Source organism: Rhamphochromis sp. 'chilingali' (assembly GCF_963969265.1).
Source record: "Rhamphochromis sp. 'chilingali' genome assembly, chromosome: 15".
Lineage (NCBI taxonomy): Eukaryota > Metazoa > Chordata > Actinopteri > Cichliformes > Cichlidae > Rhamphochromis > Rhamphochromis sp. 'chilingali'.
In genome coordinates this window covers 16,674,670-16,701,021 of record NC_137942.1, presented here as the reverse complement: position 1 = coordinate 16,701,021, position 26,352 = coordinate 16,674,670, and the positions used below count along the sequence as shown (strand labels likewise).

General features: G+C 40.9%; 1 protein-coding gene across 4 annotated transcripts; it reads right to left on the bottom strand.

The window, feature by feature from the left end:
• Positions 1 to 101: 101 nt before the first annotated feature.
• Positions 102 to 25,053, bottom strand: arhgap17b (Rho GTPase activating protein 17b). 4 transcript variants are annotated; one of them, XM_080905735.1, is made up of 20 exons: positions 24,669 to 25,053; positions 20,113 to 20,152; positions 11,880 to 11,984; positions 10,888 to 10,964; positions 10,547 to 10,658; positions 10,182 to 10,258; positions 9,954 to 10,056; positions 9,655 to 9,723; positions 9,425 to 9,506; positions 8,549 to 8,676; positions 7,858 to 7,969; positions 7,691 to 7,772; positions 7,492 to 7,572; positions 5,966 to 6,079; positions 5,750 to 5,841; positions 4,636 to 4,771; positions 3,506 to 3,787; positions 2,763 to 2,887; positions 2,303 to 2,686; positions 102 to 736 (listed from the first exon to the last, which is right to left on the bottom strand). In XM_080905735.1, exons 1-20 carry the CDS (start codon positions 24,719 to 24,721, stop codon positions 564 to 566), a joined length of 2,427 nt encoding a protein of 808 aa, XP_080761861.1. In that variant the 5' UTR covers positions 24,722 to 25,053; the 3' UTR covers positions 102 to 563. The 4 variants fall into 4 exon arrangements, with proteins under 4 accessions (XP_080761861.1, XP_080761858.1, XP_080761859.1 ...); XM_080905733.1 differs by lacking the exon at positions 3,506 to 3,787 and adding an exon at positions 1,254 to 1,305 and having other exon boundaries at positions 597 to 736; positions 24,669 to 25,048; XM_080905734.1 differs by lacking the exon at positions 3,506 to 3,787 and adding an exon at positions 1,260 to 1,305 and having other exon boundaries at positions 601 to 736; positions 24,669 to 25,048.
• Between the last annotated feature and the right edge of the window lie 1,299 nt (positions 25,054 to 26,352).

Below are 26,352 nucleotides of genomic sequence, written 5' to 3'. Positions count from 1 at the left end.
CTTTGACTAACAGTCATTTCCTTTGGTCCTTCATAGTATTGCTGTGGACATGAGGGAATTATTTACTCACTGAAAATTTTTCTTTATTTGGGTTTATGTGGTAAAACCAGATTCACATTTTAAAGAAGTGTTTGCATAATTGAAGATTTAATAGTAATAGTTTTAAAAAAATAAAAAGATTAACTTTACCAGCATTCTGAAGCCAGCTGCGATATTCAGCTGCGATATTCAGCTGCGATATTGCTGAGGTTTTATGTTAAAGCCCCGCTAGCCTTGTTCCTCACAAGGCCCTGCAGTCCAATCAGAGAATACCCAAGCAGTATGTGGAGCAAACCGTTTAATGTGCAGTCTAATGTGGAAAGTGATAGCTGGACAGGGCCCTTGTGGTCTGAACGACTAACTTAAGATGAGGTTTCTGGTGTGAGTCAGTATAGCAGAGGAAAAGGCAGCCATTCGTTTCCAGCGACACTCTGACATCATGTGAGCGGTACTTGAAGAGCCGGAGTGATTTCATTTTGAGTTACCCCGTCTTATGTTTGATCATAAACAGTCAAGCCCAGACTTTAAAAAGCGGTGCTCTCTGTCTGGATGCTGGGGTCTGGGTTCAGGGCTGGGGGGGTGTTAGTGGTAGTAGTGGCGGTGGCAGGCTCTTGACCAGCAGAGCTTTCCCCTTCTTCGTCCTCAATCACCTCAGGAATGATGGCTCTTCCAATCCCCTTTAGAACCAGGCCTCCTTCTGGAAAGGATGTTGAAGGGAACCAATCAGCAAACAAATCAATAAACCAAACCATATATAGACACACAGTTTTAGACCGGGGAGCTCACACTCACACATACAAACACGCACACACAGCAAGACACCAAGGATTGCTCTCATAAATAAATCTATTCTAACCAGCACTACTTGAGTAACTCTTTTTAGTTGGTGTGGCAGTCATGAGAGTTTCCTTGGTGTGTTAATCTTTAAATGCAATGCAAATTATTTAAAAAAAATAAATAAATAAAAATCTGTTCACACACACACACACACACACTCTCTCTCTCTCTGTGTGTGTGTTAGTAACCACAAATACAAAAAATTGCAAGCATGTTAGTGTTGTTGCAAAGCATAGCTAAAGCCTAGGACAAAAGCACCAAGCCTACATATAAATGTATATGTGCACGCCCACACACGCCACTTTTCTCTCCCCCAGACAGATGCACATGCAGTAGACACAGACCGAGGTTAATGCATCAGCCAATCAGATCCTTACCATTACCTGCCTTACAAAGCTCATCTTACAGGCAGGCCCGCAGCTCAGACATCTGCAATATTTACACATATGCCGTCATGCATCAGATCACCACAGCTCTTTTGTAAGTGTGTGAGCCAAAAATGAGACAGTGAAACCAAAAGCCACTGAGCTAAATATAGCACTGCTCCGAGAAGAAGCTGAAATCACTCAATAACAGAAGTGAATATAGTACCAGCAGACGGCCAGCAAGTGAGTGAGTTCAATAATGGGAATGTCTGCACAAAGAAAATCATTTAAACAAAACCCACACCAAAGAAAGCTTCTATTCTTCAGTAGATCTGGTAACTTCCTTCAAAAACTTGTCTGAATAAACAACAATTGCCTTTTATCTATATTGTTTTCAAAGGTGGAGTGTAACCATGGTGGAAGTGGTCAGATGTTAAGTTAAAATGATACTTCACCATTACTCGGAGGTCATTTTAGCAGATATACATTTCAATATTTGTACTGCACTGTAGTTTTACTTCCCACTTTCACACCATTATAATTCATGATCCCATTGAAATCCATTTTACAACTGCATTACAGTTATTTACATGATCATTTCAGATTAATGATTTATTATGTGGTTTATTATCTGGGGTCGCATCAAATTTATCACCGTACTGTTATTTAATTTGCATATTCTTCTGTACTCTTGTATTTTTTTCTTGGTAGCTCTTCGAATGCACGACCCTTAAGTAGAGTTTTTAAAGTTAACAAAAAATAAATTAATAAATTTAAAAAAATATATAAAAAAAAAAAAAAATCACATCTTTGCAACCACTGCACTGCAAAAGTGGCCAAATCAACGATTACTCTGTTTAGAGGTTAAAGCTTTGTATGTACACATACAACTTATTTTAGCAATGTTTTTGTTGCAGTAGTTGATTTCTGCCACATTGTATTGCTGACACCATTTAAGTCGATGATGCAAACCTTTGTATTTGTATTTTAGTATAAAATATTTTTAGTATAGTATATTAATTTTATACAAAAAAAAGAAACTGAGACACAGACTGGTTTACCTGTTATGATCTTTGAGGCCGAGTTGCACATGCCATTGCCGCTGTCATTTGCTGCCGGTTGCGGAGGCGGTGGCATGCTGGGACGGGGTTTCGGTTTTGGAGCTGGCCTCGAGGGTCGAGGGAGAGATCCGGAGTGGAAGAGCGGCGGAGTGTCAGGAGGGGTGGGACTGCTAGGGGGAGAGTGCTCTGACTCTCCCTGGGCTTGTTGGGGTGTAGGCGGCTGTGGGGGTGGATGGCTCGGAGCTTGGATTAGGGCATCTTTGCTGTGGACACGACGGGGCGTGATGGGTGGGTGCTGCGGGGAACCGGGTGCTTGGGTGTTACTGAGCTGAGAGGCGAACGGGCTGGCCTGTTTGGGTGGGGCTGGGGCTTGCTTCTTGGTGCCTTCAGAGGAAAACGTACTTATTAAATCTCATTTGCTATATTAAACCACTAAAATAACAGATTTAGATTTCCTCACCTCTGCGGACCATGTGTGGACTAGGCCCTTTGGAGCTTCCCTGAGGGTGTGGGGTTCCTACAGCAAGATGGACCGCTGAACCATTCCTCTGCGGAGGCGGGGTGGACATGTGCTCACGGGCCGGGCTGTGAAAACACCACAGTTCCAATTATTAATCCATTTCCGTGTCATACACCCTTAACATTCAAGGATCAAGTGCGGCACCAGTGCTCATGCATAAAACCAACTGCACACCTTTCCATTCAAAGAATAATTATACTTGATTAGGTTATTACAGAAAGAATGACTCAAAAGGATCGATAAACGCACGAAGAAAGCACGGGATGCAAAAATCATGAAAGAAGTCCATTCAGCGGACGGAACAAGTGTTCAGTAATGAGACACATGCATAAAAACAAAGTCTTCAAAGCTTCAAAGTTGTTAAACCACCAAACAGACGAGCAGACAGGAAGGAAAGACAGCTTCTCTTTATAAACAGAAACCGAGAGTTCTGTTGATCATCACAAACAGAGGGCAGGGGGAAAGTTGTGCAAAGCATAACAGTGTTTTTCATTTATTTACATTATTAATTAATGAAGCAGATTTAATACTTGCAGACATTATAGACATTTTTATGCTCATGATTTTTTTGTGACGTCCAGTAAATCAAATTAATCAAATACATGGCAAACAAAGGGTGGCGAGCTCCGGATCGGATGATTGGCTGCAGTGGAGTACCGGTGCTACCTCAGCTCACTCCTTACCTGCTCTCCTCTGTGCTGAGCTGGGTTACAACCTGATGTTGCACTGTGGCTACCTGGACCCCACCAACCAGACCACCACCACCACCACCACTGCCAGCAACACTCAAGCCAGGCTGCTCAGCCTCTGAAGGAGGAGGAGGAGGATGGGGTTCGAGCTGTGTAGGAGTCCCGGCTTCCAGAGGGGGTAATGGGGGTTGGAAGGTGGGTGAGGTTAGTGGTGACTGCTTTCTATTTAAGACGCTGGTTCTGCGAGGAGCGGGCTCCGGCTGTTTGTTAACAGGGCTAGGGAGGGGGGGAGAGGGGAGAGTGTTCAGGAGGGCAAACCACAGGCCATCAGACAAGAGTGAAGGAGCAAGAGACTCAGAGACAGAAGTAAACAAAAACGACAAAAACAAAAACCCCCTCGAAAGAACCCAGCGAGAGCAGTGAGAGATGTTGTGATGTCGAGACAGAAAGAGACGCCACTTCCTGAGTGGAACGAAACCGGTTCAGAAAGAAGAACCCAAAGAGGACATAAAACCACATGAGTGACCTTTAAAATAGAACAACTTTGAACTGCAACATTAATGCGGCGACAGGTGAAATAGAGGAAAAAAAAAAAAAAAAAAAAAAAAAAAAAAGATGACAAAAATGCAAGCCCACGCAAAACATAAAACCAGCAACCTACAGTGCAACCTAAGCTTTAATTGGAAATTAAGGAGATAACACAAGAGTACACAACAGTAACACAAGAGAAATAAAAACTTGAGACATAAATGGATTCCCAAACATTATTAAAAAGGCTTTGTGTTTCATAAATGTTATGGTCATGTTACGGACGAATCTCAGCAAAATATAACTGATTAGCTTAAAACACAACAAATGTAGTGCACAAATCACACAAAGCATCATTTCCCTTATTTCACTTATTAGTAACTGGATTCGTGGGATCTACGTTAGACTGCGGCACAGCCTTGAAGTCTGGACTGGGCAGATCTTCAGTGGGCGTTTCAGTGACCGTGATGGACTCGTTGGCCACGACATAAAGGGCCGACACCGCTGGGCCCCTCGACTCCTGCCTGCTCAGTGTCTTGGGACGGGACGGCAGGGTGAGGGGCAGGCTGAGGCTGAGGTTGGGACGAGACAGGTACCTGTCTTTACGAGGGGTGTGACTGTCCCCGTCCTGCCCCATGCTGCCGGGGCGTTTCCTGTCCAGGATAGGTTCGGGGTCCGGGGTGGGTGGATGGCTGGGCAAGGAGAACATGCCTGACACGTTGAAGTCCACCTCTGGAGGACAGAAGCAAATTAAGCAAATTAAAAATGACCTACAGCTTGCAAGAAGACTGTATACAAAAGATGCACAAAGCCTCTGTGACATCACTCACTGGCCACTTGGAGCCATGATATTTTCAAGAGACGGTAGAGTGTGCTATAATCAGCTGACTCTAGGAGACCGTACAGGTGTATAACTTATACACCTACCAGCTAATAAGTGCCAACCAACACACAAACAGAATACTACAATTTCCCTCACTGAAACTAGAGTAACACACAATAAGCCTTTTTTCTCCAGATAATTTAATTAAAAATACTCAAAACTAGAGTCAAAAGGTCCAGATTAGTCACTCAAGTTAGCAAAATTGAGGACTAGCAGATACCTACAGACTCTGCATCCTTTTCTTTAAGGCTCAGTAAAGTTATTTTAAAAATGCACCCTCTGCTCAGCTGTTACAGAGTAAATTCATTATAGAAACCACAACTGAATAATAGTTGTGGATTTCATCATCATAACAACTTAAAGCTGAGCTTTGATAGTGAACTGGGTAAAATTATCATCGCAAAATCAGCACAAGCATGCTAATTTTAGAATTTGGTTAACAATGTGCTCTGAGCTTCAGCCACATCCTACAGAGCCACGAGCATGGCTACAGACTCTTAGCCTTGCTGGCTAATGTGGAGAGAAACCGTTTCAGCTACTATTCATCAATTTAATGAGCTTCAACATTTTTCAAAGTACCCACTGTCAACCCACAGAGGATGAGCCTGCGCGTTAACATTGTTGCATGAAAACTAAGTGCTGGCAAACTCCACAAATCAACAATGGAAATTTATGCAAATGTTATCTTTTGCAGCAGCACTCAACGGACGCATTACCACACGCTGCAAAGGTTCAGGTAGATTATATCATCGAGAATAAGCACGCCAAACAGCAGACAACAGACAGAGAGAAGGAGAATTATTGCAAATACAACAACAGTGTTTCACCTTCAGGGAAGAACCAGTCAGCGTGTTGGATAATAGGCTCAATGATGGCAAGTACATGCACAGATGTAGCTGCTGCCATCTCTGCCAGCGTCCTGAGTACGAGCACAGAGACGGAGATAAGAACGGGAGGAAGGTCAGTCAGCCTAAGAGAACGACACGCTTTGCATTTCAGAATGATGACATAAAAGTGAGGTGAACCGTCCACGACATGCTCACCCTTCGGTCTTCGACCACAGCAGGTTAGGCCCCAGGACTATTGCGATGTTGCTGGGAGTCATTTTATTAACATCACTGTCCTGAGCCAGTTTAGCCAAGAACTTCACCAGATACCTGCAACGGAGACACAAACTGCCTTAAAAAACAAAATATTTTTCCCACCTTTAATCATACACTGTCCCCAACCTAGTGGGTTTCTGACTAGGTTGTTACGGCCTTGCTGTGAATGTGGCCTGAGAGGCTCAACCAGTAAACTGGTTTACTAGAGCATCAAAGTAACATCTGGTACAGTGGTGAAATACACACCTATTTTTCCATCTACAGTGCTGTGCAAAAGTCTTGAGCCAACCCTCATTTCTAAGTATTTTGCTCTCAAGGAGCCAGATGTTCTTGTCATTTTTTAAATTAATGTTGCGATTTTTTCCACTCATTTTTTTGTTAAGCGTATTAAACCACTTAACTCTGACTCCTGAACCAGTCTGACATAGAAAAAAGGGGAAATAAAGAAGGTGTTTAACTCACAGAAACAACCACTTTTGTGTTTGCACCTAACAAAGAAGCTGTAACTGTAGAGCCAATTTGTTACCAGCAGCCTTTTGAAAAGGCAATTTATTCCCATTGTTTAACCAAAAAGATGATTCTCAAAGAGCTATTTACTTAAAAAAAAATCCAGCAGAGTTTTTAGACCTGATGCAGCATCTGAGTGATGCATCTGTCCCATTCATTTGATTCACCTTCTGTCCATTAAAGTCTCATCAGAAATGGTCTCAGTGGAAGTGGGGTGGGTTTCAAGAAGCTTAAAGAAGGCAAACTGGAGGAATATGTGGAGGTATGCCAAATTATACAAGAAATTCACTTAAAAATCCACTGCAAAATCTGTTGTGGTTTGGGGCCCCGCATTTTAGCCTGTGGTGTTTGAGATCTTGCCAAAATTGAATTATGAATACAAAAAAAAAAAAAAAAAAAAAAAAAAAAAGCACTGTCAGATTTGATCCAACATGCAATACCATCTGAAAAGTGCCCAAATGCCAACGGCTTCATTTTTCCGTATAACAATCATCTCAAACCTGCTGCCAATGCAGGAAAACCACACCTGGATAGAACAAACACAGTGTAACTATGGACTGATCTCTCCAGAGCCTGGACCTCAACACAGACATCATGTTGACAGAACAGAACAAAAGGCAGCCAGCATCAAAAGAAGAGCTTTGAATGTCCTTCAAGAAGTATTCCTGAAGACTACTTAATGGCAAAAAAAAGAACTCTCAGAGAGCACAGACTGAACTGTTCAAGAATAATGATGATATCTTTATCTTTTGCTAATTACAGCTCCAATTTTCCATTTTTCTGGCAATATATAAAGAAATGAGGGATGGCTCAAAATCTGGTGAATTCCTCACATGAATAAACATGTACAAAAAAGGTTACATTTAAAAAAACAAACCAAAAAAAAACAGCGTTATTTAAAAAAAAATAATAATAAGGCTGGCATAAATGATAGTAATTAAAAGAGTAATATAGAGTACCTGAAGTTGGCTTTGTGGGCCTTTGGCAAATGGTCACATGTCACCCACAAGGCCTGAAGTCTTTTGTCAGAGTCTAAGGTACTGAAACATTAACAACATTTACTGCAAACATACCTCACATGTATCTAAAGTTTATTAGTGCTGCACAAGTGTTTTACAGGACATTACAGGAGTCGTGTCTTTGTGTGCAGTGTCTTACTTGGAGGCCTGTATCCACTCATCATAAAGGCTAAATGTCATTAGAGGTTCAGGAAGTTCCCTGAGGTAGGACTTGAGAGCTCCTGTGTATCAAAAACAAAATATATGCCATGAGACAAAAACCTGGAGCTGATGTTTTTACTTTCTGTGGATTTGTAGAAGTAGTACCAGCCACGGCATGGGGATCAGAGTAGAAGCCCTCGAGCTGTGAGGTGGAGCAGTCCAGCGCTGCTTTCAACTTTTTCAATTTTGAAGCTCCAGCAGCAATTCTAAATAGACCCTGAAAAGAAAATAAGGGAGAGCAAGGTCACAGCAGTGCCTGGTTACAGGAGGCTGTTTCTCTCCTAAAATTAAAGAAGTGAGTCTGGGTTGGTAACACAAAAGAAGAAGTAATGCAATCGAGTACTGAATGTCTGCAAAAGTAAAGAGAAATGCTTTTGCTACCAACAGAGATGTGACTCTTTCAGGATGAGCACCAGACGGATGCACAGCAAGAAGAGGTTTGTTTCCATTTAGAAATGTCTTGAATCGTACTTCATGGGGAGTCTAGTGATACCGTTTCATTTCAAGAGTGCAACAGCGATCATACTAATGGGTAACAGATGCCTGTGTGCACACACACAGAGGTTTTATTCCCACAGGACAAAGACTGGCTAACCTCAAGTTGGCTGCAGATGTTTCCAGACTTTACATGCCATCATTTTTAAAACGCAGTCCACATGACCCACGTGTCCTTCCAGTTCAAACACACAGGAGGTTTATGGGTACAAATTTAATCCAAATTCTGGTCAATTAACCCTCAACTTTGCCCTACTTTAGCAAAGTCTCCAATTTTCTTCTTCCATCTCTCCATCCGTACCTCCTCCTTCATGCCGGTCTCAAGCAGCATCATGACGCAGGCCTCAATCGGCAGAGCGATCTCACGGTTGGTCCTTTTCAGATGCTCCTCCAGCGCCGTGCCAAATGCCGGCTTCTCTATCCAGGAGTCTAGGTGAGACAAGCATCGGCAATGTTCTGCGTTGGCACTCGTTTCACTAACTGTCTGCAGTTAACTTCATGGCTTTCAACAATTTTTATATAGTTCTACAGCTGACAACAGAAATACCACATTCTTTATTTAGACTTTTAAATGAAGTCTTTGCAGGTATGTTTGTGTGATACGATTGCTCTTTTGTCATGTGCATGAAAACATGTAAAAAGCCAACTTGAAATCCAGTTATCCTGGCTTTCATCTGGATAAATCTGGGCCAAACAAATAAATCTATAATCAGATTACATCAGAAAGCTGATTCTAAGGTTCATATAAACACACTTAAAAAAACAACCCCAAAAAACCCTCTAATGTGACGATGTAATTGTAGTGAGTCGTTTTCACTATGTTGCAATAAGCAGTGCACTTCGCAAATGAGATAAAAGCTTCTTGTCATAAACAAATTCAACAGTTTGGGCCCCCCCCCCCACACACACACACACACACACACACACGTCGTCTGTGATATATACCAGCCAATAAGACAGAAAACCTGCAAAATTTATAACAGCACACCCTGCTAAGGGACCACAAAATAAACAATTATAATGTGAAGTCCTTTGTGAGAACTGTTAAGCAGGATGACAAGCCACTCTTTATTTCTCTAACCCTAAACCAGCAGATCAGCAACAAAAAGAAGAAGCAAAGTTTAAGTGTTTATGTTATTTACATGTTTAATAATATGTTTTGTGTCTTATTGTTCACCTTGCTGTGTCTGGATGGTGGGTATAACTACTTCCAGAGCTGCCAGAGACCTCCTGTGGTACTCTGCCTGGGTCTCTAATAACTGTTATACAGAAACACACACACAAAATCACATACACCAAATCTAATGTGAACATAGTACTTGGTTATCACACATCGCCTAGTAACTGTGTTACAGTGGAACGTTCCATATTTGCATTTCCATTACCAGTAAACTGAGGTGCACTCACCATCACATAATAGCGTGCATAGTCTCCCTCTTTAGAAGCAAAGTTGTACAAGTCTGCAGAGAGCTGGTCCTGCATGAAATGACAAAAGAATGACGTGTATGGTAAACAATGAGAAACTGTTCACGAAGACATGGATATGACAAAGCTATGAGCTTTAATTACTCGGTCCAAAAATGTGCATAGCATCAGTGTCCTGATTTAGTCCCCCTTATAAAGCCTTCTTTGTTCAGCCAGTTCATCAAATATGATCCTAACCTTATGCAGCAAGGCTCATGGGAAAGAGTCGACATGAAATCTACCTTGCATATTTCTACTTTATTGAGTGCCTCATCCATCTCGTCTTTGAGCGAGTCAACTTTAGCTGCCATGGCTGGATTGGTGGACTTGGTCGCCTGTAACCACCTGCAGAACAAAGGATTATTTAAGTAACCATGTTAGTGGAAACATTTGAAAGATTGGAGCCATACAAAGACTATTAATTAAAAAACAATTTTAAAAAATTGTTATCAGGCTGTGTGGAAATGTACCGTGTTTTAGCAGAGTCATAATCGAGAACCAGCTTAGCAAGCTGCTTTCTCTGTTTCAGTATGTTGGGAATCTCTACCTGTGAGAGAAACAAGAGGAACCATGAGAACGACATGACTACACATGCACTGCAAAAGGTATAATGAGCACTTTTGAGCAATTTTCCTGTGAGAACCTTGTGTCAATTTTAAAGATACAGAATAGCAATGAACCCAAAACAGTGCTAAAGGCATCGTTGAATTTGGTACAAACACAAAGTTCAGCTTGATGTCTCTGCTGCTGGGTCTTTGTTTTTAAAATATAGCGCATGATTTTAAAGGGATTAAAAGGAAGAAGCCAATCAATGGTTGTATGCATGAGCTTTTACCTCTGCCAGCTGGTTGAGAGGATCCAGAATGTCTTTCTCCATCTGCATTTCATGCTGCAGCAGCTCAAAAGCCAACTTGCCCTCGGCTTCGCCACACACATCCATCATCTTGCTGTTCACGTGCACAGAGACATATATGCAAATATCCCAGTTATCACTACTTTTCCTCACAGCGAGTAAAACATATGTAAAGAGCTTCAGCTAGATCCCACATCCCATTTTTATTTAAAAACTTTTACACTGATCTTGATAAACACTTACTTGTTCACCAATTTTTCCCATTTAAAGGTGATATTTTCAACTTAAACGATGCTGAAACTGGTCTTTCGATGGAAACTCACCCAATCATACTCTCTTCTCCAAGCTGACTGCCGCCCTCCTGCATGGTCTGGGACAGCCCGGTCAAGGGCAGCTTTTTCTACGAGAGAGAGAGAGAAAGAGAGAAAGAGAGAAAGAGAGAGAGAAAGAGAGAAAGAGAGAAAGAGAGAAAGAGAGAAAGAGAGAAGAGAGAGAGAGAGAGAGAGAGAGAGAGAGAGAGAGAGAGAGAGAGAGAGAGAGAGAGAGAAAGAAAGAAAGAAAGAAAGAAAGAAAGAAAGAAAGAAAGAAAGAAAGAAAGAAAGAAAGAAAGAAAGAAAGCAGCTCAGTCTACTTAATAACGTTCACTTCATTGACATGTTTTCTTTTCTGATTTGGATCAGACTCAAATTAGTTGCACAAACACCAAAATACCAAATACGTCATATATTTAACTTAAATATGAATTTGCGAAAAGGGGGATATAAAGGCAGGTCTTATAGCATCAAGGAAACATGTAGACAACCCCCTCCCCAATTCAGCTTAGCTTCAGCTCATTTTTTTTCTCCCCTTCATTATCTATACCCTGCCTGCTGTGGCTCTACCCAACAGTTTAAGGACAACTGATCCAACCACGTTGGCTTATCTGTTAATTTCACTTTGCCTGCAGGAGTGCCAAACACTGCACCATCAAGATGACTTAATTTAGAAAAGTAATCAAAGTATGACAACGTAACAGGGATTCCTTCAGAGTTGCGTCAGTTTTATTGGCCTTTGGGCTGGGTCTGCTAAATGGTGATAGTGAAGCTGGAAGGAGAGTCTCTGTCATATCTATGTGTTACATAAGAAAAACACATGATAGCAGGGCCCTAGTTCAGAATGGCTGTCACAGTGATTCATCCTAATTATGCTCTTGTAAATGAAGCCATATCCAAAGTGTGGCATGTTGCTAACATGATGGGATGAAAAAGTGAAAATGAAAAAGCTAAATGATGGAATGAATCTGACAGAGAAAAAAAAAAGAAAAGGTGCCTCTTACATGTCTCTTCTCTGTGTCTGTGCCCAGCTGACCTTGCAGACAGGAAACCAGCCTCTTGTGCGTGTTGTGAGACACCAAACGAACCAGCTCCAGCCGCCTCTCGATCTGTGGGCACACACAAAAAAAAGAAGAAAAAAAACAAAAAACAAAAGATAAAATGCAGTGTTATCAAATTAGAACAAGCAAAACAGGTCTACCGTGGAAGAGATCAGCTAACTGATTTAAACAAGGATGAAGGAAATAAGTGTAATGGACCGTTTAACCTTCCTGTTCAGCAGAAACAACACAGGTGAGGGCTACAAATCAAAATACAGATGCTGCACATGCACACATTCATCTCGCATATTTCCCACCCTACTAGTGTTTTTGAAATATGATGGCAGTTGTAGGTTGTTTGTCCAATTCTGTTACATGGCGTGCAGCTCTGACAGCCAGATGGAAGGAATCAGAGTCAAGAGCAAGTCTTTACCGACAACAGGAAGCGAGAGATGCTATCAAAGAAAGCAGATGCATCAGTCTAACTGCAGGCCTGAGCTACTGGTAATGGAGGGCATCAAGCACACTTTCCCAGTGGTTTTCGATGTCTTTGTTTCTCTTTCACTCACATTTCCATGACCCCCTATAGCATGCTATACGTTTTGTAGCTTGACAAAACGGTTTAATTTTAAGAGGCTTGAAGCCAGCAACAACAATTCCACATTCTGCCCTCGTTTGCTGTCTGCTCCCAACTGATTTGACTAATTTTCTCTACGGTGGCCCTGAGTGCACAGGACACAAGTGAGCCAAGAAAAACACAATCACCAAATACAACAGCATGTGCAACATTTGGATAAAAATGCTGAAAATTAAGACAACAGTGATCTGCAACTACAAAGAACATAGCAGGATAACCAACACATATTTACACTTTGAGTTGACAGTAATCTTGTATTTTATTGCTTCATTTTTCCAGCACCAGGGTGGGACTGTGGCCTTTGGTAACTGAGTCACCAAGAAAAAACTATCATGTCCCACAAATCAGGTTGAGAGTTCCTCTGTAGCCAGACACTTTATATCGATGGGCTGATGGAGACTGTGGTTTGTGGGTATCGAGGCTGTCAGGTCACTTGGTGAAGACCTTACAAAAAAAATACACTTTTGAAGTTGTATTTGGGCGTGGCAAGACCCAAATATGATACGCTAGATTTTCTTATGCTGTATATTTTCTTATGCTGTATATTTTCTTATGCTGTATATTTTCTTGTGCCTTTTTCCTATTAGTATTTGGTTTTGGTCTTGTCAGCGTTACTGAGCGATGACCTCGAGTCTAAAAATGGGGCGGCCTGTGATCGAGTGTGAACCAGATGGGATGCAAATTAGCGCCTCCAAGTCTGTTGGTTCTCAGCTGGCAAAGGATAGAGTGATCGCTCCAAGTGGAGGAGTTTATTTATCTTGGGGTCTTGTTAAGACTTGTTCAGTTGCAGTGATACAGATGCCGTACCTGTCTGTTGTGGTGAAGAGAGAGTCCAAGCTGATTTATTGATCGATCAATGTTCACACCTTCACCTATTGTCACATACTCTGGGAAATGACCAAGAATCTTACTTGATTGTGGATACAAGTGGCGGAAATGAGTTTCCACTGAAGGGTGGCCGGGCTCACTCCAACTTGCGAATTATATTTCTGCGCCAGATCTATGTCGAAACTTACACCACAACCAGAACCCCATTTTAGCCCTACGCCACAACCTTCTAAGTAACCTTATGTGCCCATCCCGAGAACTGTGACGACGCATCGGCTCGACACACTCCACAAAACACTTGGGTTGCGTGGAATGTTGCCGTGTGGGGATAAAAGGAGTTTTTTGTTACTACACAAGTTAGGACGCAAATTTCCCACAGAAGTCTAAATAAAGCTTTATAGATGAGGTGAGAAGTTCAGAGTAGAAAAGGAGACAGCTAAAGTAGTTCAGGCATCTGACCAGGATGTCTCCTGGGTGAGGTGTTCCAGGCATGTCCCACTGGGAAGAACCAGGACACAGCGGAGAGATTACATCTCTCGGTTGGCTTGGGAACGCCTTGGTATCCCCCGTGTAGAGGTTAGGACGTAAATCTCCCACAGACAAATACACATTTGCATTCAATACATTTTCTGGAAAATCTGCTTAGAAACTTGTAGTGGATACAATTTTATTATTACAGTTACTATTACAATTACTATTATTAGTGATTAACAAACATAAAAGGAGAACTTTACAAATCTTGGTATAGATAACTGGCCCAATAACTCTCTGTCAGACTGTCCTCAAATGCACCACCAGTGCAGAGTTTCAGGTACCTATAGTGACGTTGTGAGAATTACTGTGCTCTGCTGAGTTTTTAGTTCCTGACTCTTCCAGATGTGGGTTTGAAAAGTCTGCTAAAGATGGCAATTATAGAGAGAATTTACTCTGTAAATGATCAGCAGTTATGTGAAGTAAAAAAAAAAAAAAAATCTGCTGAAGCTTGCATAATCACCAACATGGTCTGCCATAAGTATCCACTTCCTCTTCCTGTTTCAGTATAAACATTTAACTGCAGCGCTAGATCTGAGAGCTGCTCATTTGCTGTCTGATCCCATCTTCTTCCTTCGTTTTCATCCTCCCAAATTCACTGATCTCCTTGCCCTGTTTGAGTCTCTCCCATACACTCGTACAGCTTTACTCCACCCTCCCTTTACTCTGCTCCTCCTTTCCTGCAGCTGTTGCAGCATGCCAAACCACATCTGGACTTGGCTTCCTTGCCTGGATCCAATTGATTCACTCACTATTCAGCTGATTCCAGTTCAATTGCATCCAGACTTCCAACACTTTTGGCCAGAAAGGAAGAAAAAGACCTGAGTGACTGCAAAGTGGGCGGTATTGTGGACTGAAAAGACTGGATAATCACAGTACTAGTGTTATTAGAGCATTTGGTTCTATTTATTGACTTCTTTTTTGTGAGAGCACACCAAAATAAACTGGGGACAGACTTCAAGATATTCTACAAGCTTGTCTATAAAATACTTTGTCATAAACTGCAAAGTGTTTTTTCACAAAAACCCCACAAACTTTTCTTTTGCTTGATCAGAACTAGAGATGGCAGAATACCACTTTTTTTTTTTTTATGTCCGATACCGATATGAATCCGATATAGTGTGTTTTTTAATCACTAAAACTGTGTTTTTTAATATCTTGCTGCTTTTTGTATAAGTTCATACTCAAGTTAAACAAAACCCCCAAAAAACACTAAAGCTATTCTGTTATACCTGTATGCAAAAAATACACTGCACCCAAAATATTTCATAGTTCAGCAATACTGATCAATCTAATAAACTTAAACCTACTCAATCCTTCCTATTCTGGTATTTTAAAGAGTAAGCAACCTAACCAATAGGGTTCTAAAACTCCTAGCAAAGAAAAAAATAAAATAAAATAATAATATTGCTTAATTGACGTAATCAACTTTAATTTGATGCAGGTTGGGGGGAAAATGCACAGAAATTAATTATTTTTCAAGAATAATTAAATAGATTCAATATCTTTCTTCAACAGAATTGCAGACTGCACAGATCGTACCTTCCCAAAGGATAAAGTACTATAGCTTACTAGGGTATATTAGACTTAATAGTTACTATATACAGTAATGGACTTCTATACATTTTACATCAGATTAAAACTTTGGGTGTAAGATTCGGCTAAACTTTGCTAGATCCGCCCCTGCACAGTTACCAGCCGTGAGCTACGTAGAAAAGGATCCTGCTGTAGAAAGTAATATTAAATAAATTCTAACAAGGTTATCAAGGTTAAACGTGCTGATGTTGTTAAGCCGCTGGTTTCCTTTTTCTGGCGCGAAGTGGGCGATAAACAAACAAGAGAGACGGACTCGCGACAGAAAAGCCGATCAGCTGATCATTGATCAGTTTCATGATTGAAGTAGCAGCAGGAGAGGGAGGGAGAAGAGGCACTCCTCCATATATCGGTTGTTAAGCTTAACGTGGGAATGCTTTACAAACATTCAGAGATGAACTTACACACTTGCTTTACTTCTCTCTGGGATAACTTCCTCGGAGATGAAATGCCGCATTGCTAGAGAGGCTACAAATACACACAGCCGCTCTATCACGTGACGCATACTGCTGCAACGTGCTACGGTTATGAGCCGAGTTATGCCATGTCGCAAGTTTTGTGAGGTGCTTTTTGATATTTAATGGATTGGATTACATTTTTTATTTCTCTCCGATATCCGATCCAGTAATTTACGTCAGTATCGGACCGATACCGATACGTAATATTGGATTGGTCCATCTCTAATCAGAACTGAGAGAATATGAGAGGAAGTTGCTAAGATTCCCTACAGCACAGAAAAGGCATTAAGGACAGCAGATATGGGATTTATTAATTCAGATATGATGGTGGTGGGTTGCAAATTGACTTACACAGTATATTGGAATTAAATGGAGGTTTCAGTAGCATGCCTAAGTCATCAAGTGGTAAAGTTGGAATTGTTGGAATTACAAAGGGGGACAAAGTGTTTTCATACAGCCCTCTGAAGTCTTTTTATAAATAAATGAGATGTGCATATCTTTAACTCTTTATAGTGGTAATACAGCAGAGACAAGCTATGTGCGGGCTGGAACCGTATTAAAATAATAAATGGTGTGGTAACAAAATCTAATAAGTTTGTCTCAGGGTTTAAACTTGTAGGATCATCAGGAAGAGCCACCATTAAGGAAACAGAGAGATTCCAAGTATAAGAGTTGGGAAAAAAAGAAAAAAAAAAGATAGGAACACTCCCTGATCATAGGCAGAAACAAGCCCACACACAGACAATTAACACAACAGAAATGAGCACTTCCACTCTCCAGTTACTTGCTGTCCAAAGGTTTACAGTCCTACAGTCTACTTGCCAACTTTTCCCCCCTAAACAGCAATGAAATCAGAATAGAGAGAGCTGACAACCTCTGACCTTCCATAACAAAACAAAAAAAAAAAACATGGAACATTTAGTGAGTCACACAGGATGCAGTCATGTTTTCTGGATTGGACTGAATGGCTGGTTAACTGCCGGCTGGCAGGTGACGCTGTGGCTGACCTTGTTGGCAGGCCGGTTTACTATTCGACGGGCCGATGACTGAGCCGAATTGAGACTTTAATGCAAAAACAAAACAAAGTGTCATGTTTGACTGAAAGGAGTAGTCTCACAAGTTATGTGAGAAAAACGTGTCTGTCCTTTAAATGTGTCTGTAAGTAACTGGTTTTGTTTACATTAGACTGGAAATATGACAAAGTGGTAAGACAGTTTTCCTCCAGCATTTAGCTTGTGATGAAATAGTAAAGGAGTTGTTTAAAATTTAGTTTTTTTTTTTATCCCAAGATAAGACAACCGGCTGGAGAACTCTCTACAGAGACTCCTGAGTTTTGTTTTTCCTCACCAGCCGTTTCACTGGTAGCCACTTGCTTGTTACACATTATCAATTATCAGTCCATCATGCCCTCATATCAATTTGAGTACATAGGCATGGGTCCAGCTCTAGCCTTGCTCACTAGTATGAGATCAGGCAGCAGAGATACAATCCAGTCTGACAGCCGCCTCAACTCCCCCTCTGAAGCAGGACGTGTCCAAACAAGATGAATGCCTTAGCCAATGCAAACAACTATGGAAAAATGGAAAAGACTAGAAGTCATATAGAGTCAAATTTCAATTTGAACTTCTCAGGGAAGGCAATTGTGGAAGAGTGTGGGGAGGGGGAAAGGAAAACTTATTCTCTCTCTGTTCATGTTTGGAAAGAGGGGAAAAAAATAAAACTTTTCCAGGCAGTGTGATTAAATTACAATGGCGATACTGATTCACTGCTATGTGAATCAGTAGTGCAGCAGCTACACACTGTATGGAGATGACTAAACAGGCAGCAAATCTGAAAACAGATTCTTTGCGTGTATACGAGGTCTTCGTTATTTGCAAAAAAGAACAGATTCTGACATGAGTTTTCCACTATGCTCGTCGTTTGCCAATTACATTCCTTACTGAGAGCCGGAGCTTAAGGAATTCCCAACGCAGCAGAAAGCTCCTGTCACTCTGTTATTTGATGTCTTTGCCAATCATGGTTTATCCATAACAAAAACACCATCTTCCATCATAAGTGAGTTCTATGAGTGCACAGGGCACCCTAGGTCGCAGGTTGATGATCAATCAGAAATGCGTCTTATGCACTACTTTGTGTGAATGGGGTTCAGCGGTCAGCTGCTATCATAGAACTATGACTTCCTTGACTGAATGGGGGTTGGTGAGTCTTTTCCCCCATCAAGCCTTCATCTTTACCTTCTTCCACAAAAGTTGCTTTCTTCCCTGAACATGATTTATTCCTCTCAGTTTGTCATATTTATTCACACCATTTTCCCAACAGTGATCTCACAGTTTCACTAGCCAGAGCTTCCCCATCCCCCTCCGCCACACAGCGCTACAGTGGACATCAAGTATAATTTCAAGATAACAGAGAATCGCCAGAGCTTGCCTTGAGTGGAAAACCATAAGGCGCTTCTGCTGTGCCAAACCCTTGAGCTGGCTAGGCAATGCTGAATGAAAGACTAGCCAGTAAAGTTTTAATGGCAGCAGTTATACTCCGAGATTGCATACAGATTTGGCATCAACAAGGCGCAAAGGCACGATTGCTTTAACAGAACTTTTGCGAGGAGCTTGTAAGTCTTCTGATAACTTCCGTATTTTACTCTACCAGAAAATTATATCTAAACAAGCCGGTTTTACATGCAGACATAAAATAAGCTATGGTTAGGCAGTGAACAGGACATCTTTCATAGGTGGCAGATACCCAGTCCCAGTGTAAACATATTTTATCGTGTGCTGTGGGCAAAACCTGAACTGTTATAGGGGTTCAACAATAAAGTCCAGTGAGGCCCTGGAGTTTACTGGACTAACAGATTTGAGGAAAATTAAATGTGAAGTCATATTAAGAAACTGCCTTCAGAATGACATTTATTCTTCATGGTATACGTTTAACTAGGGGCTGGAAACATTTCTGAGAGATTTTGTTCCATATTTACATGATAGCATCACACAGTTTTGTCACATGTAAATCAATGATGCGAATCTCCTGTTTCACCACATCCCAAAGGTGCTTTATTGAATTGAGATCTGGTGACTGCATAATTCATTGTCATGTATAAGAAACTAGATGATTTAAGCTTTAAGATAAGATAAGATAACCTTTATTAGTCCCACACGTGGGAAATTTGTTTTGTCACAGCAGGAAGTGGACAGTGACACAGCTATCCTGCTGTTATCCTGCTGGAAGCAGCCAACAGGACATGGATACGCTATGGTGTTACGCATATGGACATTACTAAGGGACTCAAAGCGTGCCAAGAAAATATCCTCCACACCATTACACCATCACCAGGAGCCTGAACTGTTAATACAAGGCAGGATGGATAGAGCCTCAGTTTCAGTTAGCTCATAGGAGGAGCGGCACACAAGTGTGGTTTGCTGCTGTAGCCCATTTGTTTCAAGGTTTGACGTTTTGTGTGTTGAGATGATTTTCTGCATAGCTTGGGCGTAATGAGTGGTTGAGTTAATGTTGCCTATGAAACATCATGCAGACAAATTCACTGCATTTAAGCACTGTTACATTTTTTCTAAATAAAGAAGGTTGCATTGACTTTCAGGTAGGCTTGGCAGCAAGGTTACTATAGTTACATATAACTAAACTAAAAATTTAAACTAGATGTGAAAACATGTTCATTTAGACTCTGGATGTTTACAGTACTATAGCACATTATGGATCAACACTAAAACTAATAAAAATTAAAGTAAAACTAAACATTTTCAAACTGATGAAAATGAAAACTAGAAAAAAAACTAATAAGAAAATACAAAACTATTATAACTCTGCTTGGTAGCCATTTAACTGATGGACTAAAAAAAAAAAAGCATTCAGTCGTGTCACATCCTGAAGGTTTTTGTACATGTGCATAAACAAGCAGCTGCACCAGTATATAGGTCTCTTAAACCACAGATGTGAGAAAACTTTCTATGACATTTAGACTTTGTATTTATTATTCTTCTACCCGGTTACCACCATTAAAAACAGCATTGTTCACATTTGAGGATAAATGCTTATCACCTGCCCACCCCTCATTAGACTGCCAAATGGAATTTTTTAAAGATAATAAAAACTATTGGACGTAAAGTCCCTTTAAATAAGAGAAGATAAGATTTACCTGCAGGAGGTCATCGCTCAGGACCTCAGTTTTTTCAGCCCTGTGAAGAGAAACAAAGGCCAGTGGTCAAAGACTGAGGACATACAGAACACACCCGTGTCCTACAGCAATACAGGTGAGACACGAAAAGCTTGCACAAGAGAGTTATTATTGCATTTTACAACTATCCGGCATTGCCTTCATTTTTTCCTCAGGCTTCACTGTAGTAAAAACAGGTGTACCTCCTTCACGCAGTGTCATTGCAGGCATGTTAACCTGACTGGCCTGTTATCAGCTGAGCTTGGGTTTTTCCTCTCCTTTTTCTCCTGGTGGTTTTGGTGAAATATGAGACTAGTGATGCTGACATTATATGCACTTGTACTTATTTATGTATAGTGCATTTATTGCTTTTTGTGTACAGCTCTCTATTGCTAAATAAACTCTGGGACTCTACAGACCACCAAAGTTGAGCACAATCTCCAGCACAACCAGTCTGCAGTTTGCACTCTGTGCTGTATGCCTGCAGTAAGTGAACAGAATAAGCTGAAATCTACAATCAGTTGTTATAATGATATACTTATTTGCTACTATTGGTACCCCCAGGCAGTGGATGGCAGCCCCTCCCCGAGCCTGGTTCTGCTGGAGGTTTCTTCTAGTTAAAAGAGAGTTCTTCCTTCCCACTGTCACCAAGAGTTTGTTCATAGAAGGTTGTGTGATTGTAGGGTCTTTACGTTGCACTATAAAACCACCTTGACTGGATTGTTTTTGTAAATTAGCACTATACAAATTAAAACTGAACTGGATTTGTACAACCATGTTGAACATCGATGCATAAATGTAATGCTGATCCCCCTCCTGGTCTAAAAAACACACTTCCCCAGGTGTCATCTGCACCGTGTTTGTTATGGCAACACGTAAAGGTGTGCCTTTTTCTATGAAGTGAGGAGGAAGTTGCCAGGTGGCCTGTTGATTTCTGAAACACACCAAATACATGCTGAACTGTCGTAGAGTCTGTGGAAAATATTATGGCACAACAGCTCTCCCACATTTCTAGGAAATGCTGACAAAAAGCCAAACCCTTTAAACATCAGCAACTGTTCTTTAGCCATTTGATTTACATCTCGCTCAGCTGGTGAGATTGTCAAAGGAGTGATTGGTTTCCCCGTCAATAAATCCATCAACACATACACAGATGTTGTGTATTTATGCACAAATCTCTGAAGGCCTGTCCCCACCCTCTAACAGCACCAGCCAAGAAACACACAGTAGATTTACACCTTGCAGGGGATAAAATAATCCGCTCACATGCAAGAATTATTACCCAATACTGACGTGGGACACAAAAATAAGATTTTCACATTACACTCTCAAAATGCAGTACAAGCTTACCTCACTCATGCCTGAAATACTCTCACTGTTTAGCGAAACTGCTTGTGGTGGCTGTCTGCTGTCTCGAGCTCAGATCACAAATAAGACCAATTCACATTGGTAAAACTTTGCAAAGCATAAAATGAATAAGTAATTTTTTGAATGATTCTGAAGACAACTTTTACTCTGAGCTGCTAATTATGCTGTTCAGTACTCCATATGCAGTCTCTCAGATATTAGTGCGAGAGTCTGTGGAAGATTAAAATGTGAGGCATTACAGTGGATCACAGCAGAAGAGTCCTGAGTTCAAACCCGAGTAAGCCCTTCTTGTGAGAAGTTTGCACGTTCTCCCTGTGCTTGTGTAGGAAGATTAGTCTATGGTAATGCCCAGGACCGTCTTGCAAAGCAGTGACTCTAGAATGAAGCTGTGTGAGTGAATGTGCTCAATAAGACCAGAAAAAGTACCTGATATATGCCTCTCCATTTTCCATTTAATTAAATATCTCTAGGGTCTGGATGATGGGACACACCTCAAGGTGTACTTGTCAAAGCATCCTAATGAGGACCAGTCTGAGATTTAAAACCAATGCAGTCAGGACATTTTGAAAAAGTGGGGACCTTTTGGTTAGTCCTTACATCTCATCTCTTTAAAGGCCTGCTTGAGGGTGAAGAACTGGTTTTAATGTTATATTTATGTTACGATTAGCGTGAGGGTCAGTCAGTGTCTTCACAAAGATATTTACGCAAATGTGTGCATTTTTCTTGCCAATTTATTCCACATAGTCAGCATCAGATGTCCTAGCTACAAAATGGTTTTACCCAAACAAAGAAGAAACTGATTTAAAATAGAATATAGACAAATGGATACAAGTCAGTGACTCCAATGTATTAAGTAAACAGAAACTGAAAACAAGCCATTTATTAACATAATGCAGCTAGAATACCTCCACATGGATCCATATGACGTCATTAAACATTAGGCTTTACAGGCTTGTCTCTGAAGGAAAAAGCTGCATGAGCAATCTTTAGATTCCTATCAACACGGAATTAGAATCGATTGAACTGGAGTGGAGTGCAGCTTGGCTCTAGCCAGAAGCTACTGTTCTTAAAAAAACCGACAGCTGGAGCCGGACCTTGGAGAAAAAAAAAAAAAAAAAAAAAAAAAAAAAAAAAGGTGAAGGACAACTGTAACTGTAAAACATGCACCTGTAGGAAAACTGACCAAAACAAACACACAAAATCTTAAAAGCTGCTCGCAAAGATGGATCATATCATGTTTCACTGACTCAGTTTTGGTAAAGGACACTGTGTAAGCATGTCCTATAAAAACACGCTACCCTGCCATCTTCTACCGCAATGCAACTACATCTAAATTGAATCGCTTCCTCTTATTATTCACATGCAAATGAAATCTGGCTTCCTCTTTTATAAAAAACGACTTTGTGGCTGCATGGCGGCCCAAACCCTGCCATGCCTCTGCTGTCAACAGCTACATAAATGCTTACTCCACAAAAACTAAAAACCTGTGTGTGTGTGTGTGTGTGTGTGTGTGTGTGTGTGTGTGTGTGTGTGTGTGTGTCCAGCCTTTCCTGGGCCAAACAGAAAACCACAAATCATCACAAACTCTCACGCGGGTGGACACAGATTTACTGGTTTATGATCTAGATCTTCACAGCCAGCTTAATTTCAATTCTGTCAAATTGTATTTGGAGCATTTATTAGCAGGAAAACCTTTTTTTGTTTTACCCCCGAGCTCGAGACAGAGATCTAATCTAGACCTTTATAACTTCACTTGATGGATTATGATGTGTGATCATGTGTAGCATAAAGATTGGGGGGGGGGGGGGGGGGGGGGGGGTGTAACATTTAACCTTAATTTAACTTGAGTGCTTTCTGTGATTTTTTTTTTTTTTGTTTATTTTCTAGCTCCCACCCACTCTTACTTAAGATGTGGTATTAATGGCACCCGAGGATTTCTTGCATGTTAAACTCGCCCAGCAGTAATCCAGAGTGGGTGTGGGCAAGCAAACTATTTTGCCTTTCAGTATGCAAGCTGTCATCCTGCCTTCTCAGTTGAGTTTTACTGCTCTTACACAACAACATGTGGAGTCATGTATGCAAGGAATCCAAGGCCAGCACCTGCAGGGTATCACTTGGAAACTAATCGACAGCAGTCTGGTTAATTAATACAGCAACAAATGGAGACACTGAATCAGAGACGCAGGAAGAAGGATGGTATACGTAGTTTGCCCTATCAACACCCATCAGGTAACATGCGTGTGAGCACATCCTACCCTGTAACTGAACATATACCTGCACATGTGAGTACATAGTGCAGTAAAAGGTGGGGTCATTCTTGGGTCCACAGAAGGGCAAGGGGGACTGTTGACAGACTTAATTAAATAGGTGTTGATGACAAAAGTGAATTCAGAATCGAGGCCTCCTTCAAGTACACTAAAAGAGTGCAATATAGAGAGCAAATAGAAATATTTGTATTTATCTATTTAGCATATATTTAAGTCTCTCCATCCCTTACAGTGATGCCTCTTTATTAATATTTGCCACTGTTGTTTTATTGTTTGCGGTTTGTATGTTTTGATAGTATCACATGCATCCTAAGCAGGGCTTCTCTATTTAAAGAAAGACATACTTTCATTGCCTCCATTTGAGCCATTAATTTATTAAAGGCAATAGCTGTGATAGTACATGAACTGTTACAGCAGATTAGATGAGAGCCGTTTGTTCTCATCTAAAATTGGTTTTATGTTCAATAGATTATACAATCCAAAAGAACATTTGATTATAAGGTTATTAATAAGGATTTTAAAAAAATCTGTTGTAGCCATTTATCCATTGAATCCACTTACTTAATGCTAGTAAATTTAAATGTTTTCCCAAAGTTACAGCCACATACTTTTAAACCAAATCTGGAAAATCTACTTTTCAAACTTCTTGTATTTTTTGAAACAAACAAACAAAACATTGTTCTGGTATCTGGACAAGCTTTGTGTGCTTCTGACACAATTTCACTGCAATCTAAACCTTTAGAAATTCTCCAGATTTTTTTAATCACACAAAATCGTGGTCAGCCCCTCCGACACCGCCCACAATAAAAATCAGCCAGATGACAACAGGGAGACATAAATTAGAAGCGCTGGCCTAACACAATAATGTATGACATCACGTTGCAACAATGTTATGTAGCCTACCTTCCAACAGTCTGGTTGGCAAGTTGCTTCATACGATTAAACTGCTTCTTCATGTTGCAAGTCTCGTGAGCTTCTTCCTACAAGTCCGTAAAAAGTTTGCGGCACCAACGAACGCTGTCGATCATCCACCAAAAAAAAAAGAAAAAAAAAGTTGCGCTACGTCGCAGCCATTGTGCTACCAAGACCTGACTTCCGACCACTTTTAGTCACAAAAACTGAACAGTTTTCCTGGTTGAACCCGGTGACATCGGCCGTTACCGTTAAGACGCGCAGGGAAGTGAGCAGAAACAGCGGCGGACGACCTTCAGGGTCCCCATTGCCAAGAATGTCAGCGCTCCTGTTAGACTGGCTGATTTCTCTACTACAGCTGTGATAGGAAGGAGGAAGTGCTTTTACTTCCCGCACTGGAAGCCGCATGGGCCCCGTGGTGACATGTGATACCTTAACATGAAAAAAAAAAGACTTTGGTCATTGCAAAGTCACATGTTTTAACGTGGGGATGAATTCTTCAGAATAAATATCAGAGTTTTAAATCGGGGGTGATTGTCAAGTAATGACAAATCAGAGAAACGTGACAGAAACTCATAAATGCAGTAGTATGTATTGTAGTGTGGTGCCAAAATATATTTTTTTAAAAACGTGGTTGTGATGCACGTGAAAGCCATTAAGAATTAATTAACAATAGCAGAAAATTATACAACTTTAACCGCTGCTTCTGGATCAGTCCGGGTCACTGCTCACCCGGATTGTGACTAACTGTCTGATTTCAGATCAGTTCGTCACCAACCAGCACAGAGTTTTCCGGAGTGATCTGCCGCCACCTTGTGCCTGTCACGCAAAGGCTTTGTTCAGCAGTTCTTCACCGATCAGTTTCATTATTAGACTCATATGGGCACGACTGCCTGTCTGGGTGTTGGGGGATTAATGTGAATGAATGGTAGTCAAGGCGGTTGTAATTCTCCCAGGTATAACCTTGTTAAAGAGCTCATAACTCTCTTAGCACCACCCCACCTTGATTATATTAGAAGGGCTGTTGATGGTCATTCCTGCTTGAGGAGCAATCATTTTACGGGAACTGTAGACCCTGTTTGTCACAGCAATGACTGGTAGGGACTATATGATCCCAATAAATTACAGCAAGCACGCAATCATTCCTGTGTGCCCTGAGCTGAAAACTTGTCAAACTCTGTTAAAGGTACTTTAAATGTGGTCATCTGCTGTTAAAGAACAACTAGTGCCATAAATAGTTTCTATGTATAAACTGTGATGTACTGCTGTGGGGAAAATGACCTTTTTTAAAATCAGTTACTGGACTAAATTATCTTTAATTAATTATTCTGTGGGGTTTATTCTTGTAAACCTGCCCTTTCACTTTTGCTACTATCCTTCTACCACAATTCATCCTCACAAATCATCACCATCCTACCTGCACTCTTTTCTTCTGTCTTTGCTTTGGATGGTTGATTCCAGGTATTTAAACTCATTTACCTTCACTGTCTGCCTTTCACGCACACACACACACACGCACACATGTATTCTTTCCATCTCACTTTTGCTGACATGCAGGCTGACACCTATCCTATAAATACAAATAGTTCTAATAATTGTAATAAACTATAAGAAACCTTAAGAAACTGCAAACTACTCAGCATTACTGTTTGAGTTGCTTTTCCTGTTGCCATGT

Coding starts and splice junctions, on each gene's coding strand:
- arhgap17b (XM_080905735.1), bottom strand. CDS start 24,721: ATGAAGAAGCAGTTTAATCGTATGAAGCAACTTGCCAACCAGACTGTT. Junction 7,573..7,690: donor GAGTGGATACAGGCCTCCAA/GTAAGACACTGC, acceptor TTAATGTTTCAG/TACCTTAGACTCTGACAAAA. Junction 3,788..4,635: donor CACACCCCTCGTAAAGACAG/GTACCTGTCTCG, acceptor CCCCCTCCCTAG/CCCTGTTAACAAACAGCCGG.